The sequence below is a fragment of the Salmo trutta genome, chromosome 20 (assembly GCF_901001165.1).
Source record: "Salmo trutta chromosome 20, fSalTru1.1, whole genome shotgun sequence".
In the NCBI taxonomy this organism is placed as follows: Eukaryota; Metazoa; Chordata; class Actinopteri; order Salmoniformes; family Salmonidae; genus Salmo; species Salmo trutta.
Genome location: NC_042976.1, coordinates 25,646,285 through 25,665,020, shown reverse-complemented (window position 1 = coordinate 25,665,020; position 18,736 = coordinate 25,646,285). Strand labels below are relative to the sequence as shown.

Sequence of the window (18,736 nt, the reverse complement as noted above, 5' to 3'; positions counted from 1 at the left end):
GGAGTGTTGCAGAGATGGTTGTCCTTCTGGAAGGTTCTCCCATCTCCACAGATGAACTCTGGAGCTCTATCAGAGTGACCATCAGGTTCTTGGTCACCTCCTTGATCAAGTCCCTTCTCCCCCGGTTGCTCAGTTTGGACGGGCGGACAGTTCTAGGAAGAGTTTTAGTGGTTCTAAACTTCTTCCATTTACGAATGATGGAGCCCACTGTGTTCTTAGGGACATTCAATGCTCCAGAAAAGTACCCTTCTCCAGATCTGTGCCTCGACACAATCCTGTCTCGGAGTTCTACAGACAATTTCTTCGACCTCATGGCTTGGTTTTTGCTCTGACATGCACTGTCAACTGTGGGACCTTATATAGACAGGTGTGCGCCTTTCCAAATCATGTCCAATCAATTGAATTTACCACAGGTAGACCCCAATCAAGTTGTAGATCAATGGAAACAGGATGCACCTGAGCTTAATTTTGAGTCTCATAGCAAAGGTTCTGAATACTTATATAAATAAGTTATTTCTGTTTTTTTATTTTAATACATTTACAAAAAAATCTAAAAAACAGTTTTCACTTTGTCTTTATGGGGTATTGCGTTCAGATTGTTTAGATTTTTTTAATCAATTTAAGAATAAGGCTGTACTGTAACAAAATGTGGAAAAAGGGAAGGGGTCTGATACTTTCCTAATGCACTGTATATAATACATTTAGGGTATTCTGTCACTAAGTGCATTTTCTGTTGGTGTAATTAAGCATGATACAGGAGAATGATCCGATATCACTATGTCCTAGATTTTTTTAACCTAGTAAATTGTTGAGTGCATTTTTGGAAATAAAAATGTAGACAATTATTGAATAGCTTTTCTTACTTTGAGAAAAAAAGGAGTAGTCTTTTGTAGTTGGGAATAGTAATCTCCAGGTTTCTTGTAAATTATTTGCTTCTTTGGAGGCTCCTTGAATTTGCCTTTTTTTAATACTATGTCTGTCTAACTTGTCGAATGTGTGATTTAGGTTGCCTGCTAAAATAATAGTTCCTGTCTGGATTTGATCTAATATAGCTTGAATTATATCTAAAAACACCAAAATTGCCCCTGGGGCGATATCCAATGAAATCAATTTGTATTTTTGCATTATGTAAATTACAATTTAACATTAGAAAACTGCATTTTTGGTCTGTGTGCTGGGCTATAAGGGAAAAGGTGTATTGTTATTTATCAGGATACCTACCCGTCTGCTGTTACTACAGTAGTTAGCAGCATAGGCCTCTCCAAACCAGTTCTTCTTTAAATATTCAATTTCTCCTTTTTTGAAATGTAACTCTTGCAGGAAACCACATCTGCTGACAATCTCTTTAAATGTTCAAGAACAGTATGTTTTCTTTTGACATCATGGAGCCTGTGCACATTCCATGTAATTGGATTTTGTTGGTCTTTACTTGTATAGAATCTAATTTAACCTTGTCTGTTCCATCTATTGTTGAAGAACCAGATAAAACATTTTAGCAGACATGTCATATAAGACTGTGGGCGTTCCATGTAATGGGAGAGTCATAGTATTGTTCATATATTTTTTTAAGATCACACTGACTATCACCTGTTTCACTCAATGCAATGCCCCCAGCTTGTTCAGAGGATGGAGGATAGTGCTACTCTCTCTGTTGCAATACCACTGAATGGAAAACATACTATTGCGCTACATCAAGTATGTGCAACTCCAGTCCTTGGGGGCCTGATTGGTGTCACACTTTTGCCTCAGACACAGCTAACACACCTGACTCCAATAATCAACTAATCATGATCTTAATTTTAGACCGCAATTAGTTGAATCAGCTGTACTTGCTAGGGATGGGGAAAAGTGTGACACCAGTCCAGCCCCCGAGGACTAAAGTTGCCCATCCCTGTGCTATATGATGGACAACTACCAAGCTGATTTGTATGAAAAGTTCAGTAACGATTTGCTCTTCTGCTGCGCTGTTACTGTATAGACATGTTTACAATTAATATTATTCATGCCTAGTAATGTCTTCCATCCTTAACATGTGGGCTGTCTAAAACATGTTAAGTGTTTTAGTGTCTGAGAGATATTTGGGAAACACTGATGGATTGGGCATGTAGTTCCTGCTGTGTTTATGTTATTAGTCATCCTAGTGTTTCATCTGGCCTCAGTCTCCTACAAAAACGTCTGGTTATGTTAGGAAAGGGGATCCAAAATGAAGGAGAGCAGGAGGGAGAGAGGGATATAGTGAGAAAATGTGGTAGAAAAGAACAGGGATAAGATGGATGGGAGATGGAGGCAAAGGGTATATGGGCAGGGAGAAAGAAACGGAAGGGATAAAGATCAAGGATGGAGCATCTTTCTCTCATGTGGAAAAACGGACCCTCTCTCTTTTAAACAGCTTGGTGAGGTTACTGGAAAACGAGATAATCCAATAGGTCTAGTAACACACAGACGCGTCCTCATAAAGTTGTTAACACTCAAATGAAGTCCCCATAAAGTTGGTAACACTCAAATGAAGTCCCCATAAAGTTGGTAACACTCAAATGAAGTCCCCATAAAGGTGGTAACACTCAAATGAAGTCCCCATAAAGGTGGTAACACTCAAATGAAGTCCCCATAAAATTGGTAACACTCAAATGAAGTCCCCATAAAGTTGGTAACACTCAAATGAAGTCCCCATAAAGGTGGTAACACTCAAATGAAGTCCCCATAAAGTTGGTAACACTCAAATGAAGTCCCCATAAAATTGGTAACACTCAAATGAAGTCCCCATAAAGTTGGTAACACTCAAATGAAGTCCCCATAAAGGTGGTAACACTCAAATTAAGTCCCCATAAAGGTGGTAACACTCAAATGAAGTCCCCATAAAATTGGTAACACTCAAATGAAGTCCCCATAAAGTTGGTAACACTCAAATGAAGTCCCCATAAAGGTGGTAACACTCAAATGAAGTCCCCATAAAATTGGTAACACTCAAATGAAGTCCCCATAAAATTGGTAACACTCAAATGAAGTCCCCATAAAGTTGGTAACACTCAAATGAAGTCCCCATAAAATTGGTAACACTCAAATGAAGTCCCCATAAAGTTGGTAACACTCAAATGAAGTCCCCATAAAGTTGGTAACACTCAAATGAAGTCCCCATAAGGCAAAAGTTTATGGGACCATGTTTGCTTTGTGATTATCATTTAGAAAGTGTCAACCTCTGCTCTCCCAAATGAAGAGTCGGGACTGGGGACTGATCCCTTTTCAGTTGTGGCTTAAGTTAGGTTAAAACGGGTTTTGCTAGAAAGTCTGATTTTCTTTACGTCATGGGTCAGAAAAATAACTTCAAAATATTTACATGGGTCCCTCCCAATGCAACGGGGATTGGAAACCACTGTCATCGCAGACAAATGAACATTGAGGCTCGCGTTAGGTGACTTTTCACACCAGTGATAACAAGAGGATCCTTTCAGTAAAAGACAACATTCACCCACAAACGGATGCACCACTTTCAAGTCAGCCCCTTCCCAACAGACCAATGCACCTCTTTCAACTCAGACCCCTCACTTTCATTCAACACCCCATTAAGTTCAGTTCAGGGGGAAGCCTTACAGCCTACACTCAGCTCAGCCCTGCAATTGCACAGCACTGTAAGTATGTTGACCACTGGATTACCTCATGGCTCTGTAACCTCAGCCTCTGCACTTTCTTAACTTGGCTCCGTCTTCATGGAGAGTGACAGACACATTTATTTTCAGCTGTGCTCTATTAAACAGTAATTGCTGAGCAAGGAGAGGGTCTATAGCAGTCAGAAGGCACTTCAGCGGAGCCTGATGAACATGTTGTCTCTGACCTAGTCAGTGTTAAATGTCACTGAGGGATCCCACTACAGAATGTCCTATACTGTATGTTCCATTAGAAAACCAAGAGAGTAGTATTATTAACACATAGAATTAGTTAGTTCCAGAATCCAGATCAACTAATTCAAAATACAGCACTTCTTCTCAGGTCAAGCTTTATTTGAAAGCACTTTATCTCAATGCACTGTACTTAGAGAAGATGAAAGTGAAAATTCCTGCCCTCTTCAACAAGACCCGTTCTGAATCCGTAGCCCATAACCCGCCGGCTTTAGATCTGAAACGCGGCCCAGGGCTTTTTCCATTATGCAGATTGGAGTCCTCAGGAAGAGGCTCCCTGCGTCACGCCTGTGTGTCTGTGGGAGGATCCTCTCCAGAGGGCTACCTGAAGATGTTTTTTTTTTTTACTGCCACTGAGAATCAATAGGACCTGGGGGTTGCTGATGATGTCAGAGGAAGTGCTGAGTTATCAATGTGATACTGCATGAGTCATGCTGCAGAGAGAGACAACATTTGCATGGACATCGGCAAACGTACTGGAGTGTTTAATGTGTTAATGGCAGGTGTGTGTGTGTGTGTGTGTGTGTGTGTGTGTGTGTGTGTGTGTGTGTGTGTGTGTGTGTGTGTGTGTGTGTGTGTGTGTGTGTGTGTGTGTGTGTGTGTGTGTGTGTGTGTGTGTGTGTGTGTGTGTGTGTGTGTGTGTGTGTATACTTACTGGTTTGATTCCCACCGTAATAAACAGTGTGTGTACTGTGCAGCAGAGTGTTTGTGTGGGTTTAATTGCTGCTGTGCGTGTCTGTTCATGTGTGTACATGCGTGCGTGTGTTTAATGTGTTAATGGCCCCTGCCTACCCATCCGTGGCATGGACAGTGAGTCACATCCCCTTGGCACAGGACCCAACAGCAGCAGGTGGCACTGCTTCTACCTCTCAACACTGTTTCTATCTCTCAGAACTGTTTCTACCTCTCAGCACTGTTTCTATCTCTCAGAACTGTTTCTACCTCTCAGCACTGTTTCTATCTCTCAGCACTGTTTCTATCTCTCAGCACTGTTTCTATCTCTCAGCACTGTTTCTATCTCTCAGCACTGTTTCTATCTCTCAGCACTATTTCTATCTCTCAAGACTGTTTCTACCTCTCAGCACTGTTTCTACCTCTCAGCACTGTTTCTACCTCTCAGCACTGCTTCTACCTCTCAACACTGTTTCTATCTCTCAGCACTGTTTCTATCTCTCAACACTGTTTCTACCTCTCAGCACTGTTTCTACCTCTCAGCACTGTTTCTACCTCTCAGCACTGTGTCTACCTCTCAGCACTGTTTCTGCCTCTCAGCACTGTTTCTATCTCTCAGCACTGTTTCTACCTCTCAGCACTGTATCTATCTCTCAGCACTGTGTCTACCTCTCAGCACTGTTTCTATCTCTCAGCACTGTTTCTATCTCTCAGCACTGTTTCTACCTCTCAGCACTGTATCTATCTCTCAGCACTGTTTCTACCTCTCAGCACTGTTTCTACCTCTCAGCACTGTTTCTACCTCTCAACACTGTTTCTATCTCTCAGCACTGTTTCTATCTCTCAACACTGTTTCTACCTCTCAGCACTGTTTCTACCTCTCAGCACTGTTTCTACCTCTCAGCACTGTTTCTATCTCTCTGCACTGTATCTATCTCTCAGCACTGTTTCTATCTCTCAGCACTGTTTCTACCTCTCAGCACTGTTTCTATCTCTCAGCACTGTTTCTATCTCTCAGCACTGTTCTACCTCTCAGCACTGTTTCTATCTCTCAGCACTGTATCTATCTCTCAGCACTGTTTCTACCTCTCACCACTGTTTCTATCTCTCAGCACTGTTTCTATCTCTCAGCACTGTTTCTACCTCTCAGCACTGTTTCTACCTCTCAGCACTGTTTCTATCTCTCAGCACTGTTTCTACCTCTCAGCACTGTTTCTAACTCTCAGCACTGTTTCTATCTCTCAGCACTGTTTCTACCTCTCACCACTGTTTCTATCTCTCAGCACTGTTTCTATCTCTCAGCACTGTTTCTACCTCTCAGCACTGTTTCTACCTCTCAGCACTGTTTCTATCTCTCAGCACTGCTTCTACCTCTCAGCACTGTTTCTATCTCTCAGCACTGCTTCTATCTCTCAGCACTGTTTCTACCTCTCAGCACTGTTTCTATCTCTCAGCACTGTTTCTACCTCTCAGCACTGTTTCTACCTCTCAGCACTGTTTCTACCTCTCAGCACTGTTTCTATCTCAGCACTGTTTCTACCTCTCAGCACTGTTTCTACCTCAACACACACTCACGTCTCTTGCCCCACACAAACCTCTTGCTATACACACAATCCTCTCGTCACACACTCCTGCTACATACACTCCTCATGCCATACACACACATTCATCCTGCTACACACACTCCTGCGCTGCTTGTGTGTGTATATGTAGGGCTCCCAATTGGGGCAGCGGTCTAAGGCACTGTGCTAGAGGCGTCACTACAGACCCTGGTTCGATTCCAGGCTGAATCACAACCAGCCGTGGTTGGGAGTCCCATAGGGCGGCGCACAATTGTCCCAGCGTTGTCTGGGTTAGGCCGTCATTGTAAATAAGAATTTGTTCTTAACTGACTTTCCTAGTTAAATAAAGGTGTGTGTGTGTGTGAGTGTGTGTGTGTGAGTGTGAGTGTGAGTGTGTGTGTGTGTGAGTGTGAGTGTGAGTGTGTGTGTGTGTGTGTGTGTGTGTGTGTGTGTGTGTGTGTGTGTGTGTGTGTGTGTGTGTGTGTCTGTGTGTGTTTGTGGTCCCAAGTGAAAAGAACCCGGTGCAAAATTGATGTCGAACTCCAGAGAGAAAAGAAACACAAATCTTAAGCTGCGGGGAACAACACTGTTACTTACAGCACCTCACCCTCAAGCTGCTGCACAATGTGAAGATCCTGCTTCAGAGAAACTACACTTTAAGAAACCACTTAGCACTGCCAGTACCTGCAGAGAAAGTGTGTAGATGTAGGCCTACTGTATAGTAGAATTCATTTTCCTATTGGGCAACAATTCAAATCAAATGGTAAGAAGATAAGAAAGAAAAACAGAGGAATAGACAGTAGGATATCTTATTAGTCACTTTGTGTTACCACTTTTTCCAGTAACAAAGAGATAAATGCGTCAGTGTGTGTGCAACCCATGCATTACTGAAATGTACTGTAGTCATACCATAGACGAGTAATGATAGTGTACATCTATTTTTGTATTTTTTCAGTTGAGTCTTTCCCTTAGTCTTTCCTTCAGTTGAGTCTTTCCTTTAGTCTTTCCTTCAGTTGAGTCTTTCCCTTAGTCTTTCCTTCAGTTGAGTCTTTCCCTTAGTCTTTCCTTCAGTTGAGTCTTTCCCTTAGTCTTTCCTTCAGTTGAGTCTTTCCCTTAGTCTTTCCTTCAGTTGAGTCTTTCTCTTAGTCTTTCCTTCAGTTGAGTCTTTCCCTTAGTCTTTCCTTCAGTTGAGTCTTTCTCTTAGTCGTTCCTTCAGTTGAGTCTTTCCCTTAGTCTTTCCTTCAGTTGAGTCTTTCCCTTAGTCTTTCCTTCAGTTGAGTCTTTCCCTTAGTCTTTCCTTCAGTTGAGTCTTTCCCTTAGTCTTTCCTTCAGTTGAGTCTTTCTCTTAGTCTTTCCTTCAGTTGAGTCTTTCCCTTAGTCTTTCCTTCAGTTGAGTCTTTCCCTTAGTCTTTCCTTCAGTTGAGTCTCTCTCTTAGTCTTTCCTTCAGTTGAGTCTTTCTCTTAGTCTTTCCTCAGTTGAGTCTTTCCCTTAGTCTTTCCTTCAGTTGAGTCTTTCTCTTAGTCTTTCCTTCAGTTGAGTCTTTCCCTTAGTCTTTCCTTCAGTTGAGTCTTTCCCTTAGTCGTTCCTTCAGTTGAGTCTTTCCCTTAGTCTTTCCTTCAGTTGAGTCTTTCCCTTAGTCTTTCCTTCAGTTGAGTCTTTCTCTTAGTCTTTCCTTCAGTTGAGTCTTTCCCTTAGTCTTTCCTTCAGTTGAGTCTTTCCCTTAGTCTTTCCTTCAGTTGAGTCTTTCCCTTAGTCTTTCCTTCAGTTGAGTTTTTCTCTTAGTCTTTCCTTCAGTTGAGTCTTTCTCTTAGTCTTTCCTCAGTTGAGTCTTTTCCTTAAATGTTTTTGTACAGCTCATGTGCCACGTTTGACTGTGTGTAATAGCTCTGTTCTGTTCTGTCGTGAGTCACTCCTACTGTCAAACAGATTTCAGTATAATATCAAGCGTGGCTGTGAGCCCTTGGCTGCCGTCTTCAGCACATAATCGCCTCATTCGCTTTCTTTGGAAGTTTCTCTCAGTTGTAACATTAATGCTTTGGTAAAATGTACTCAATGTTTGTCTCTTCTCTCTCTCTTCCTCTATCTGTCTCTCTCTATATATATTTTCTCTCATTCCCTCTGTCCCCCCTGAAACTCCTTGTAAGAGAGAGGAAAAGAGAGGAAGAGAGAGCAAGAGCGAGAGCGAGAGAGAGAGAGAGAGAGAGAGAGAGAGAGAGAGAGAGAGAGAGACGGGAATTCCCCTGGTTTCACATCTCATGGCCCATCAGTTCTCCTTCTGACTGTTGGCTGTGAGTCTGCAGATTCACCAGATGAGGGGGACTGTTCTACTCCATTGACTAATGTTCTACTCCGTTTCCCACCCCGAAGGTTAACCCCTGCATTAGCCCAATCTCACCCACACACACACACACACAACTGAAAACCAAGTTTATCATTTGTTTCCTTACGTTGAATTTCCCCTCCCCTGTCACACATTATGATGTATCAAAACCAAAAGTTCTATGGAAAGTGCATCATGAGAGGAGTATGTTAAGTTGGAACCTACCCTGAAGCAGGCTCCTACATACAGCTTTTCTCAGAGGTCTTTCTATTGACCTAGAAGGGCCAATAGCTATCCAGCTGCAGCTTGAGGTCACGTTTCCTGCAAAACACAACAGGCTGTTCTTTGTGGCTTAAAGTTGAACCTGCCCTTTTCACAGGATTCCAACTCTTCCATGAAAAATTAAAGGATGCAGCTGTTAATTTTTTTGATACATGCTGTTTTCAAAATACATAGTTACCAGTTATGAAAAAGTAAGTTTGGTGGCTAGGCTTGCAGCGTTGGGGGGGTAGATTATGCAGAAGAACAAGCTATATTTGAAAGCCCATACAGAGCTTTCGGAAAGTATTTAGACTCCTTGACTTTTTCCACATGTTGTTGCGTTACAGCCTTATTCTAATGTGGATTCAAATGTTTTGTTTTTTTCTCATAATTTTTCTGATCTACACACTATACCCCATAATGGCAGAGAAAAAACTGTTTTTGTGGAAATGTTTGCAAATGTATTCCAAATAAAAAAACTTAAATACACATTTACATAAGAATTAATACTTTGTTGAAGCACCTTTGGCAGCGATTACAGCCTCCAGTCTTCTTGGGTATGACGCTACAAGCTTGGCACACCTGTATTTGGGGAGTTTCTTTCATTCTTCTCTGCAGATCCTCTCAAGCTCTGTCAGGTTGGATGGGGAGCATTGCTGCTATTTTCAGGTCTCTCCAGAGATGTTCGCTATAGGGTTCAAGTCCGGGCTCTGGCTGGGCCCCTCAGGGACATTCAGAAACTTGTCCAGAAGACACTCCTGTGTTGTCTTGGCTGTGTGCTTAGGGTCGTTGTCCCTTTGGAAGGTGAACCTTCGCCGCAGTCTGAGGTCTTGAGCGCTCTGGAGCAGGTTTTCATCAAGGATCTCTCTGTACTTTGCTCCATTCATCTTTCCCTCAATCTTGACTAGTCTCCCAGTCCCTGCCGCTGAAAAACATCCCCACAGCATGATGCTGCCACCACCATGCTTCACCGTAGGGATGGTGCCAGGTTTCCTCCAGACGTGACGCTTGGCATCCGGCTAAAGAGTTCAATCTTGGATTCATCAGACCAGAGACTCTTGTTTCTCATGGTTTGAGAGTCCTTTAGGTGCCTTTTGGCAAACTCCAAGCGGGCTGTCATGTGCATTTTACTGAGGAGTGTCTTCTGTCTGGCCACTCTACCATAAAGGCCTGATTGGTGGAGTGCTGCAGAGATGGTTGTCCTTCTGGAAGGTTCTCCCATCTGTACAGAGGAACTCTGGAGCTCTGTCAGAGTGACCATTGGGTTCTTGGTCACCTCCCTGACCAAGGACCTTCTCCCCGATTCCTCAGCTTGGCCGGGCAGCCAGCTCTAGGAAGAGTTGTACACACATGAACGTCTTCCATTTAAGAATGATGGAGGCCACTGTGTTTTTGGGGACCTTTAATGCTGCATACATTTTTTGGTACCCTACCCCAGATCTGTGCCTCAACACAATCCTGTCTCGGTGCTCTACGGACAATTCCTTTGACCTCATGGCTTGGTTTTTGCTCTGACATACACTGCCAACTGTGGGACCTTATATAGACAGATGTATGCCTTTCCAAATCATGTCCAATCTATTGAATTTACCACAGGTGGACTCCAATCAAGTTGTAGAAACGTCTCAAGGATGATCAATGGAAACAGGATGAACCTGAGCTCAATTTCGAGTCGCATAGCAAAGGGTCTGAATACTTATGTAAATAAGGTATTTCTAAAAACCTGTTTTCGCTTTGTCATTATGGGATATTGTGTGTAGATTGATGAGGAAAACGATGTATTTAATCCATTTTAGTATAAGGCTGTAACTTTTCAAATAGATTGCCAACGCAACAAGGTTTGAGAGTCTTCACTAATTGCAAATCCATGCCCTGCTAATCATTTCCGTAAAACATAACAGTTCAAAAAGCAAAAACTTAGTTGTGTTTAGGAGATTAGATTGCAGCAAAAGTATCACATCTCTGCTAAATGTGTTAAATTTGTTTGTCAACCGGGAAACCACATCATCCAACCACAGCATTCGAATGAAGGCAGGCAGCAGACGCTTCTGGTAACCTGGCAACACAAAAACCTCTCTAGCCAATCAATGGCTTCGCTCAGCGCATTAATATAATGAAATAGAAAGACTAGCTATCTAGTTGTTAGAAAATTCCAAGTCTGTCAGTGCTGTAGAATTAAGAAGTTCGATTAAAGGTAAATATTTTGTATTCACATTTTTATTGACTCATCTGAATCTCGTTAGGTTTTTGTGAATAGAGAACGTGTTTTCAAGTGCTGGGCTGGGGATGGTGTAGTGCGACGTGGAGGGCTGTTCAGCCAGTTGCTCTTCGGCATATAAGAAGGCGTTTGTTCTAGTAGATGCGCACTTACAGGCACTGACATTTTAGTGTAAGTCTCACGAGTGGATTTATGGCTGTGTCTGCACGTTTCCTCCGCTAACATTTTCTAATTGTGCAATTTGAATGCCTTGAGAGGATACCTTCATAACCGTATGTATAATTTTCATATCAGCTCATTCTGTGTGCACTTTTGACTACAACCCTTTTCATCTAGGTAGTTGATGCGATTTACCAAACGTTTTGATTTGCCTGTTTGTGAGATGTAAACTTTAGCTAGGCTCGCCAGCAGTTCACTTCTTACCTGTTTAAAAAAAGCAAGCAAACAAAAAAACAATTTTGGTTTAGGTATCAATTTTACACGCTGTAGTTTCCTATCTTGTGTAACCCTTTCGCGTCGTTTGCTGTGGCCATCTAACGAATTGGTGAAGTGCTTTTTAGAAATAGTTACTGTACTTGCACGAACTTGTTCTGTCGGCTTCCACATTCAACCAGTTACACGGGCACGTGCTGTAAAATGTGGAATTAGCCAGTTAGCTAGGCCGATTTAATTGAAGTGTTGCTGTTATTCATGCCTGTGTTATTTCCCCAAATGTAAATGTTTCACACATGTATAACAAAAAAATCATCTTCCCCCTTGAAATGTTAAGTTGTTAGGTAGCTAGTTAAAATCTCTTTTTTTTTAAGTATTGTTTGATTAGGAAAAAAATAAAAAATTTAGAGCACGATGTTTGACATCCAAATGATTGCTCTCGAGCGCCTTTCTATTTTACTCTGCTGCTTAGTTCTCGATTGAAAACGTTCTCACTCTGTTCTAGAAGTTCAGGAGGCATCATAGTAGCTAGTCATCAAAGGCTGGAATTCCAGTGCATTCTGTTTTGGCATCTCCTCACAGACATGCCATGCATGTTCTGTGGGGTCAGAAACGACTGTTATTTTTGGTACTCATAAACTAATATTTAATTTGTTTCTGTCCTAGTTAATTTGAAAGACAATTAGAAGATGGCTAACAAGGCAGAGTCCACAATGAGCACTACCACTAGTGAGAGTGTGTCCCACAGTGTGCTGAGCTGGGACCAGGTGAGCCGTCTCAATGAGGTCCTGACAGCAGTGGTGCCGGTCCACGGCCGAGGGAACTTCCCAACCCTGGAGGTGCGGCTGAAAGACATTGTTCAGATGGTGCGCACCCGTCTGGAGCTAAGGGGAATTAAAGTGAAAGACGTTCGTCTGAACGGCTCTACAGCCAGCCATGTGCTGGTGCAGGACATTGGCTGGAGCTACAAGGACCTGGACATCATCTTCAGGGTGGACCTGCCCCTGGAGTCAGGGTTCCAGTTGGTCAAAGATGTGGTGCTGGGCACTCTGCTAGACTTCCTCCCTGAGGGGGTGAACAAGGAGAAGATCACCCCCATGACCCTAAAGGAGGTTTATGTTCAGAAGCTGGTCAAGGTGTATACAGAGCAGGACCGCTGGAGCCTCATCTCCCTCTCCAACAACAACGGGCGCAATGTGGAGCTGAAGTTTGTGGACTCTATCCGCCGGCAGTTTGAGTTCAGCGTGGATTCGTTCCAGATCGTGTTGGACTCGCTGCTCTCCTTTTACGACTTCTCGCCGGAGAACCCTATGTCTAGCCACTTCCACCCCACCGTGGTGGGTGAGAGCGTGTACGGGGACTTTGGCGCGTCTCTGGACCACCTCATGAACAAACTGATTGCCACCAAGCGGCCGGAGGAGATCCGTGGCGGTGGCCTTCTCAAGTACTGCAACCTACTGGTGAGAGACTTCCGACCCACCTCGGAGGAGGAGTTCAAGGGCCTGGAGCGTTATATGTGCTCCCGCTTCTTCATCGACTTCCCCGATATTGGTGAGCAGCAACGGAAGCTGGAGGCCTACCTGCAGAGCCACTTTGTGGGTGAGGAAAAGAGCAAGTATGACTACCTCATGATCCTGCGGCGCGTGGTCAACGAGAGCACGGTGTGCCTCATGGGCCACGAGAGGCGGCAGACCCTCAACCTCATCTCGCTGACTGCCTTCAGGGTGCTGGCTGAGCAGAACGCCATCCCAGACGCCTCCAGTGTCACCTGCTACTACCAGCCGGCGCCCTACGTCCGAGACCACAACTTCAGCAACTACTACGTTGCCTCGTGTAACCAGAATATTCCAACATGGCTGCCATGTAACTGAGAGACCCATATAACACGAAGACTGCTGCTTTGAGAAAAGGGGGGGAAGTCAGATGTGCCAAAAAAATAGAAATTAGGCCATAACTGGCATTTCGCTCTGTAGTCATAAAGGATATATTTAAATGGCCAAGTGTTTTAGTTTTGATTTTGGTCTCCTTTCTCATTCCTTATCTACAGAGGTGTCAAGATCATTGGATCCAAAGTGATATTTTTTTAAGTGTTTATTTTCATTATATTTTTTTGCCTTTTCTCAGATTGTAACGTTTTTGTTTGTTTCCCCTAATGAGAAAATTGGTTTCAAATTAACGTCCTGATTCAAGAATGAGTTCTACTTGGTGCCCACATGTTAAGTGTATTTGGTCCATCTTCAAAGAAAGGGAAACAAATATTTAGAAGTTTATTTGGGTTTTGCTCCTGTGTGTATTGAAGGAAAAAAAAAAAAAAAAAACGTAGACAATTGTCGTTAAAAAAAAGATATAAAAAGTGTGTAAAAATAAAAAATATGGTTAACTAAAGAGATGTGAAGCACAAGGTGTAAAAGGTAATCCTGAGATGACATAAATGTTTAGTTCACTGATGAGCAGTATGGGTTTGCTCATCAGTGTTTTGAGGAATTTTCTATTAGTGAGATGAGATGACTGTCCCCATCTTTAGAAGGCATCCAAGTTAAAAGGGAGGCAGAGGAATGGCTCATTTTGTTTTTAAATCAAAGGTGTAAAAAAGGAAAGGTAATCTGACCGACTATCACTAGCACAGTGCTGCCAGAGTGCCTGTGCTGTGTAGACTTTGTAGAGAAAAATGTGTTTTATTTTCTGCTGTGACTAGCCTCCTTCCTAAATCTGTTCAGCCAATACTATGTATAAACAATTGTTCATACTATGTAGGGTGCATCTCAATAGTGTTGAGTGGCTTCCTCTCCTTAGTATCCTCTCCTCCATGCAACAGGTCAAATAGAAATGTAGACTGCCTATCCAAACCTTTCACCTGTTTGTGGTAATGCTTGAAAGGAGCCTAGCAAAGGAAGCCATGAACGAGTATTGAAACGCGCACCATACAGTAACTCTTTGGGCCTTTTTGCTCACCGATCGTGGCTAATGTATGTTGTGGGGAGTTGCTTTTCTTTTAAACCTCTTCCAAAACATTGGTGCAGCAGTGACCACTCAGATGTCAGAGTTTACAGTCCATGTGGTGGGGTCTGTACTGTAAGCTCATTCGGAGAACAGGACAGGGCCTTCACCTCCCTCTTTCTGGAGTCTAGTCTGAGAGTCAGGGAGAGACTGTCCTTTCCCTTAAAAGGAGCCCCACTTGGCGAGGCCCTGGAACCCCTTGCAGGCCTTCCTTTGCAGGCAGTGGCCTGAAATGGGATCCCAGTCTGGTGCAGGCCAGCCAATGATTAAAGTGGGGAGGGAGTGTTAAGGTAGAGGGTGGCGGGGTTGTGCCAGTGTGTGACGGCAACCTTATGCGTGGGGGCTGACTCACTTCCCTCTCCACCACCCCCTAAGGGTTTGCAGGGGGCAGATGTGAACCCTTTTCTGGTCATGGGAGGCTAGGGGAGCACTGCTGCCTGCCTGGCACATTCAACGAAATGTAAGTGTCTGGAATTCCGTTCCCATTTTGGACCTCACGTGTCTTGATTTACGTGGCAGAAGTTGTACTCTGATCTATGACAGGCATCCGAGTACCCCCTCCCACCCTAATTTAAACTTTTTAAAACCCATTTAGAAATTGCACCCCCCATCTCCCTTTCTACTGACCTGACAATTTTAATTTCCAGTCTAGTGAGCCAACTGTTCGCCTTAAGTATTTCTGTCCAACCAAACCCAGGGACTTTTATTTTTGGACCTAGAAGGCAACACGGCTTTCACTGATGGATGAGCAGCAGTGACTCAACCGTTTGCCCTCCTGCCCCCCCCCCCCCCCCCCCCCAAGTGGGGTTGGCTCTCCAACACAGAAATGCTAAATTGCTCTTGAACTCCCTGTGTAAGTGCCAGCAGCCTGCTCCCTGTCCCTCTACTCTGCTTACACTCCCTAGGTGCCAGCTGCTGCTCGATCAACTTGTGCAAACTAACATGCACATCCAGATAAGAGCTAGGATGTGGTTATCTGCCCCGTTCACAGGCCTGGGGGGGGAGGGGGGTCGGCATGGTCTCTTGAGCGGGTCACACCCATGGGTCGGGGCACGTTGAGCTGGCTCAGCAGCCCAAACTAAACGTGGACACTGCTTTTAGTCCAAGGGCCACCCACTAATAAAGGCTTCAGAAAAGGCATTATGTGACCCAGGAAACAAAACTGCTAAGTTTCAACATCATCATGTAGACAATTATATGAACACATTCATTAAATATTATAAATCAATGGTACAATTTCAATCAGCTCATTATGATTAATTTCCCCTAGCAACAGAGGTTGCCATGTTAGTAGTTACATACTTTCTGTTGCTTGCAGAAAGCAATGTACGGACCTGAGGAATCACAAAATAATACGAGAAACTCTTCTAAGGTGTTTAAATTGCTTTATGTAGCTGTTGGGACCTTGAATGTTTTGAGAGCTGTGTTGGCTTGCAAATGTGCTGTCTTTAGTTTGGCAGGCAGGCAAAAACAATGATGGCCCTTGTAAGCTGTACATCTTACATTAACTGAGAACCACTGTACATGGTTAAAACACATTTCCTAGTTTTGGGGTTCATCTGGATCAGTGAAGGACCGGTAACATGTTGCTTGAGCCTATGCAAGGACAAACACTGAACTCATGAATAGTTCTGTGTGCCAGTGTGCAACAAAAGTAACCAACGTGCTTTTTATTTTATTTTTTATAAATAAATGAATGCAAGTTTTGAACCGGTGTTCATATTCATAACATTATCTACGTAATGGTTTTTTTTTCGCCATCTTGTGTGCTGGGTCACGGAACAGCAATTTATTTTGTGGGTGGCAATGGGACAATTTTAACCTGGGTTAGCTTCAGCTTAGCCACCATGTGGGCACATTCGGTGTGGACCAAAGTCTGAACCAGCAACTAAGCACTTAAGTGCCTTTACATTTGGTGGGATATTTTTTTTTTTGTGGGTGGGAGAGAAGAGAGAATAAGTTAAGAGCTGAATAGTTGCTACTAGTTACCCTCATTGTTTGTCATTTGCGTTTGGTTGAATTCTATATTGCGTTTATGGTTTGAGACACCGCCATTAAATTATGTATGTAGACTTTTTTTTTTTTTTTGGTGTGTGTTTTCCTTCCTAAGCCCAACCCCAAACCATACTTTGAAACTTAGCTGTCTAGTCATTCCAGTAATTATTTGTCATGCTCTGTCTGCATTTCTTTATTTTTTTGCCCCCACCTCCCTCCCCTTCAATTTATCCAAACCAAAGCCACACCCGCAGCTAGTGCAATGACAAGCCATACCTAATAACTGTCTGACGTCAAATGACTTGTACACCCCACTCAATGGAAGCACTTTAGAGGCCTTGTCTTACTCCATACCCAGTTAGCGGAGAGTGTACATGTACATAAGCTATGGAGGAGACTATGTTGGAGGTGAGCTGGTTCTCAGGGAGGTTAAATGTGTTGAAGGGCTGTTTCAGACTTTTGAAGGCTGGGGTGTAAACTTTTTGAACCTTGGAACGTTTTTGTTTTTGAATTGTGCTCCCATCTTGGCCACCAGATTCCTATACTTGGTATTTGTCTCCCTCTCTGGTGTATGTTAGAGAAGACTTCTCATCTGTCTCTGCGCTGAGACCATTTCCGAGACCATTTTTAATTTGTGAACTTAACTTGTTGCGTTTGGAGCCCATGGTCTTTAATCTTGGTTCTGATGAGTCACTTTTTTCCCCCACAGCATTACTTCATAATTCAGGTGAATTATTCAGGTGGAGAGAAGCTGTCAGTCATTCCCACAAATGTTTACCACCATGCAAAGTGATGACTCAATTGAGCTTTGAGCCAGAACCAGCAGCTCAGTAGCTCTCCAGAACCAGGGTTGTAGACCCACTGATATTGAATTTGTGTAAATTCTGTGTCTTTGTGTCCCTTACCCTGCCTGAATGTGTTATGGTTTTTGTGGTCTCTATCCTAACTGGGAATGTGTGCCTATTTATCAATTGTAAACAGAGATGAGTGTTATGTATGATCCCCTAGATAAGAATGGGTGTGACCAGGCTTGGCTATATGATATATCGCTGCCCGTATTTGGGGTCGTATGTTTCATGGATGGTGCAAGTGATGTTTCCCCCATTTTTTTTATTTTTTTTTATTTTTTATTTGTCCTATTTTTGCCCCTCTTTTGTCTGCTGTAATTCCATGTGATTTTGTGTTATGGTCCCCTCCATTGTCAATTGTCTGGATTTCGGGGGGGTTTGGGTGGTTTTTTGTTGTTGTTTTTTTTCCCAAAAGAGCAAGTCTTTTTGGAAAGTGACGATCCCTTTTTGAAGCTCTTTGCTATTTTTGCATTAAGAGTTGTGGAATTTTACAGCAGATATGGTTTTTTGTGTGTACGAGGATGCCTGTGTGGATGTGAGTTAAGTTAAAAATATGAAATTCTTGCACATTTTATTTTTTGAAATGGTTAATGGCAAAGAGCTGTCAGCGTTCTGATTATGACATTGACGATATCATTATACTATTTCATTTCAGCACTTTTTACCTTTTTAGTTTTCCTTTTGGATAGAAATGTACATCAGGAAAATGTGTTTGAAGAGGGAAAAACAACATTTAAATAAAGTATTGAATCCCAAATGTTGTCAAGAGTAATGGTGTTGCTATTCTGTTAATTCTTACCATTTTTAAATGTGTTTAGGTTTTAAAACATTTGGCTGCAGGTGTGTCAGTGGGTACTTTGTGTGCATGGCTTTGCCTTAGTGAGCACTAGTACAATAGTTAAGCTAATTTGTTCCTCAACTTAATGTGTAGTAAATCTGTCTTTAAAAAAAAGTTTAGACTAAAGCAACTTGGTCAATAACCTCAAGCCTGTTTTTTTTTTTATTATTTCGATCACAATAAGGAAATGGTTACAAACACTCGGTTCAGCAATTACAGGCTTAGGTCTTATTCCCAACTCATTTTGATGCGGTCTGTTCCATGTAATGAAAATATTGACCCTGCCAAGTGTTCTAATGGGTGGTACATTGTTTTCCCAACATGCTGCATTGGACCACTTGGAAGCATCGGGGCCTACCTAGGGTCCAATGGTTAACTATCCATTAGAATTCACTTCACTGTTCTCTCTGAGCAGATCAGCCAAAAATCTGGATGCTGGTGAGATTTTGGTATTCTAGTGCTTTCATATCTTGAAGTGTAAACCTGATCAATCACACACTTACCTTTTTTTTTGAGGTTGAAGAACTGGGTAAAAAGTGTTCTATCTATCCATACGTAATGCTGGAAACCTCAAGCATAGACACTGAATCACACCCTGCTGCCATTAATAAAAAGGTGACTTATCTGCTGGGAATTACTCATGGTGTAACTTAAGGGATGCTGCTGTGTCCCCCGCACAATCTCTTAACCACTTTTTCC

At 42.8% G+C, this 18,736-nt stretch overlaps 1 protein-coding gene across 2 annotated transcripts; it reads left to right on the top strand.

The window, feature by feature from the left end:
• Nucleotides 1-10,865: 10,865 nt before the first annotated feature.
• LOC115155773 (terminal nucleotidyltransferase 5C) lies at nt 10,866-13,940 on the top strand. 2 transcript variants are annotated; one of them, XM_029702712.1, is made up of 2 exons: nt 10,866-10,903; nt 12,026-13,940. In XM_029702712.1, exon 2 carries the CDS (start codon nt 12,049-12,051, stop codon nt 13,228-13,230), a length of 1,182 nt encoding a protein of 393 aa, XP_029558572.1. In that variant the 5' UTR covers nt 10,866-10,903; nt 12,026-12,048; the 3' UTR covers nt 13,231-13,940. The 2 variants fall into 2 exon arrangements, with proteins under 2 accessions (XP_029558572.1, XP_029558571.1); XM_029702711.1 differs by lacking the exon at nt 10,866-10,903 and adding an exon at nt 11,043-11,199.
• The last annotated feature ends 4,796 nt before the right edge of the window (nt 13,941-18,736 follow it).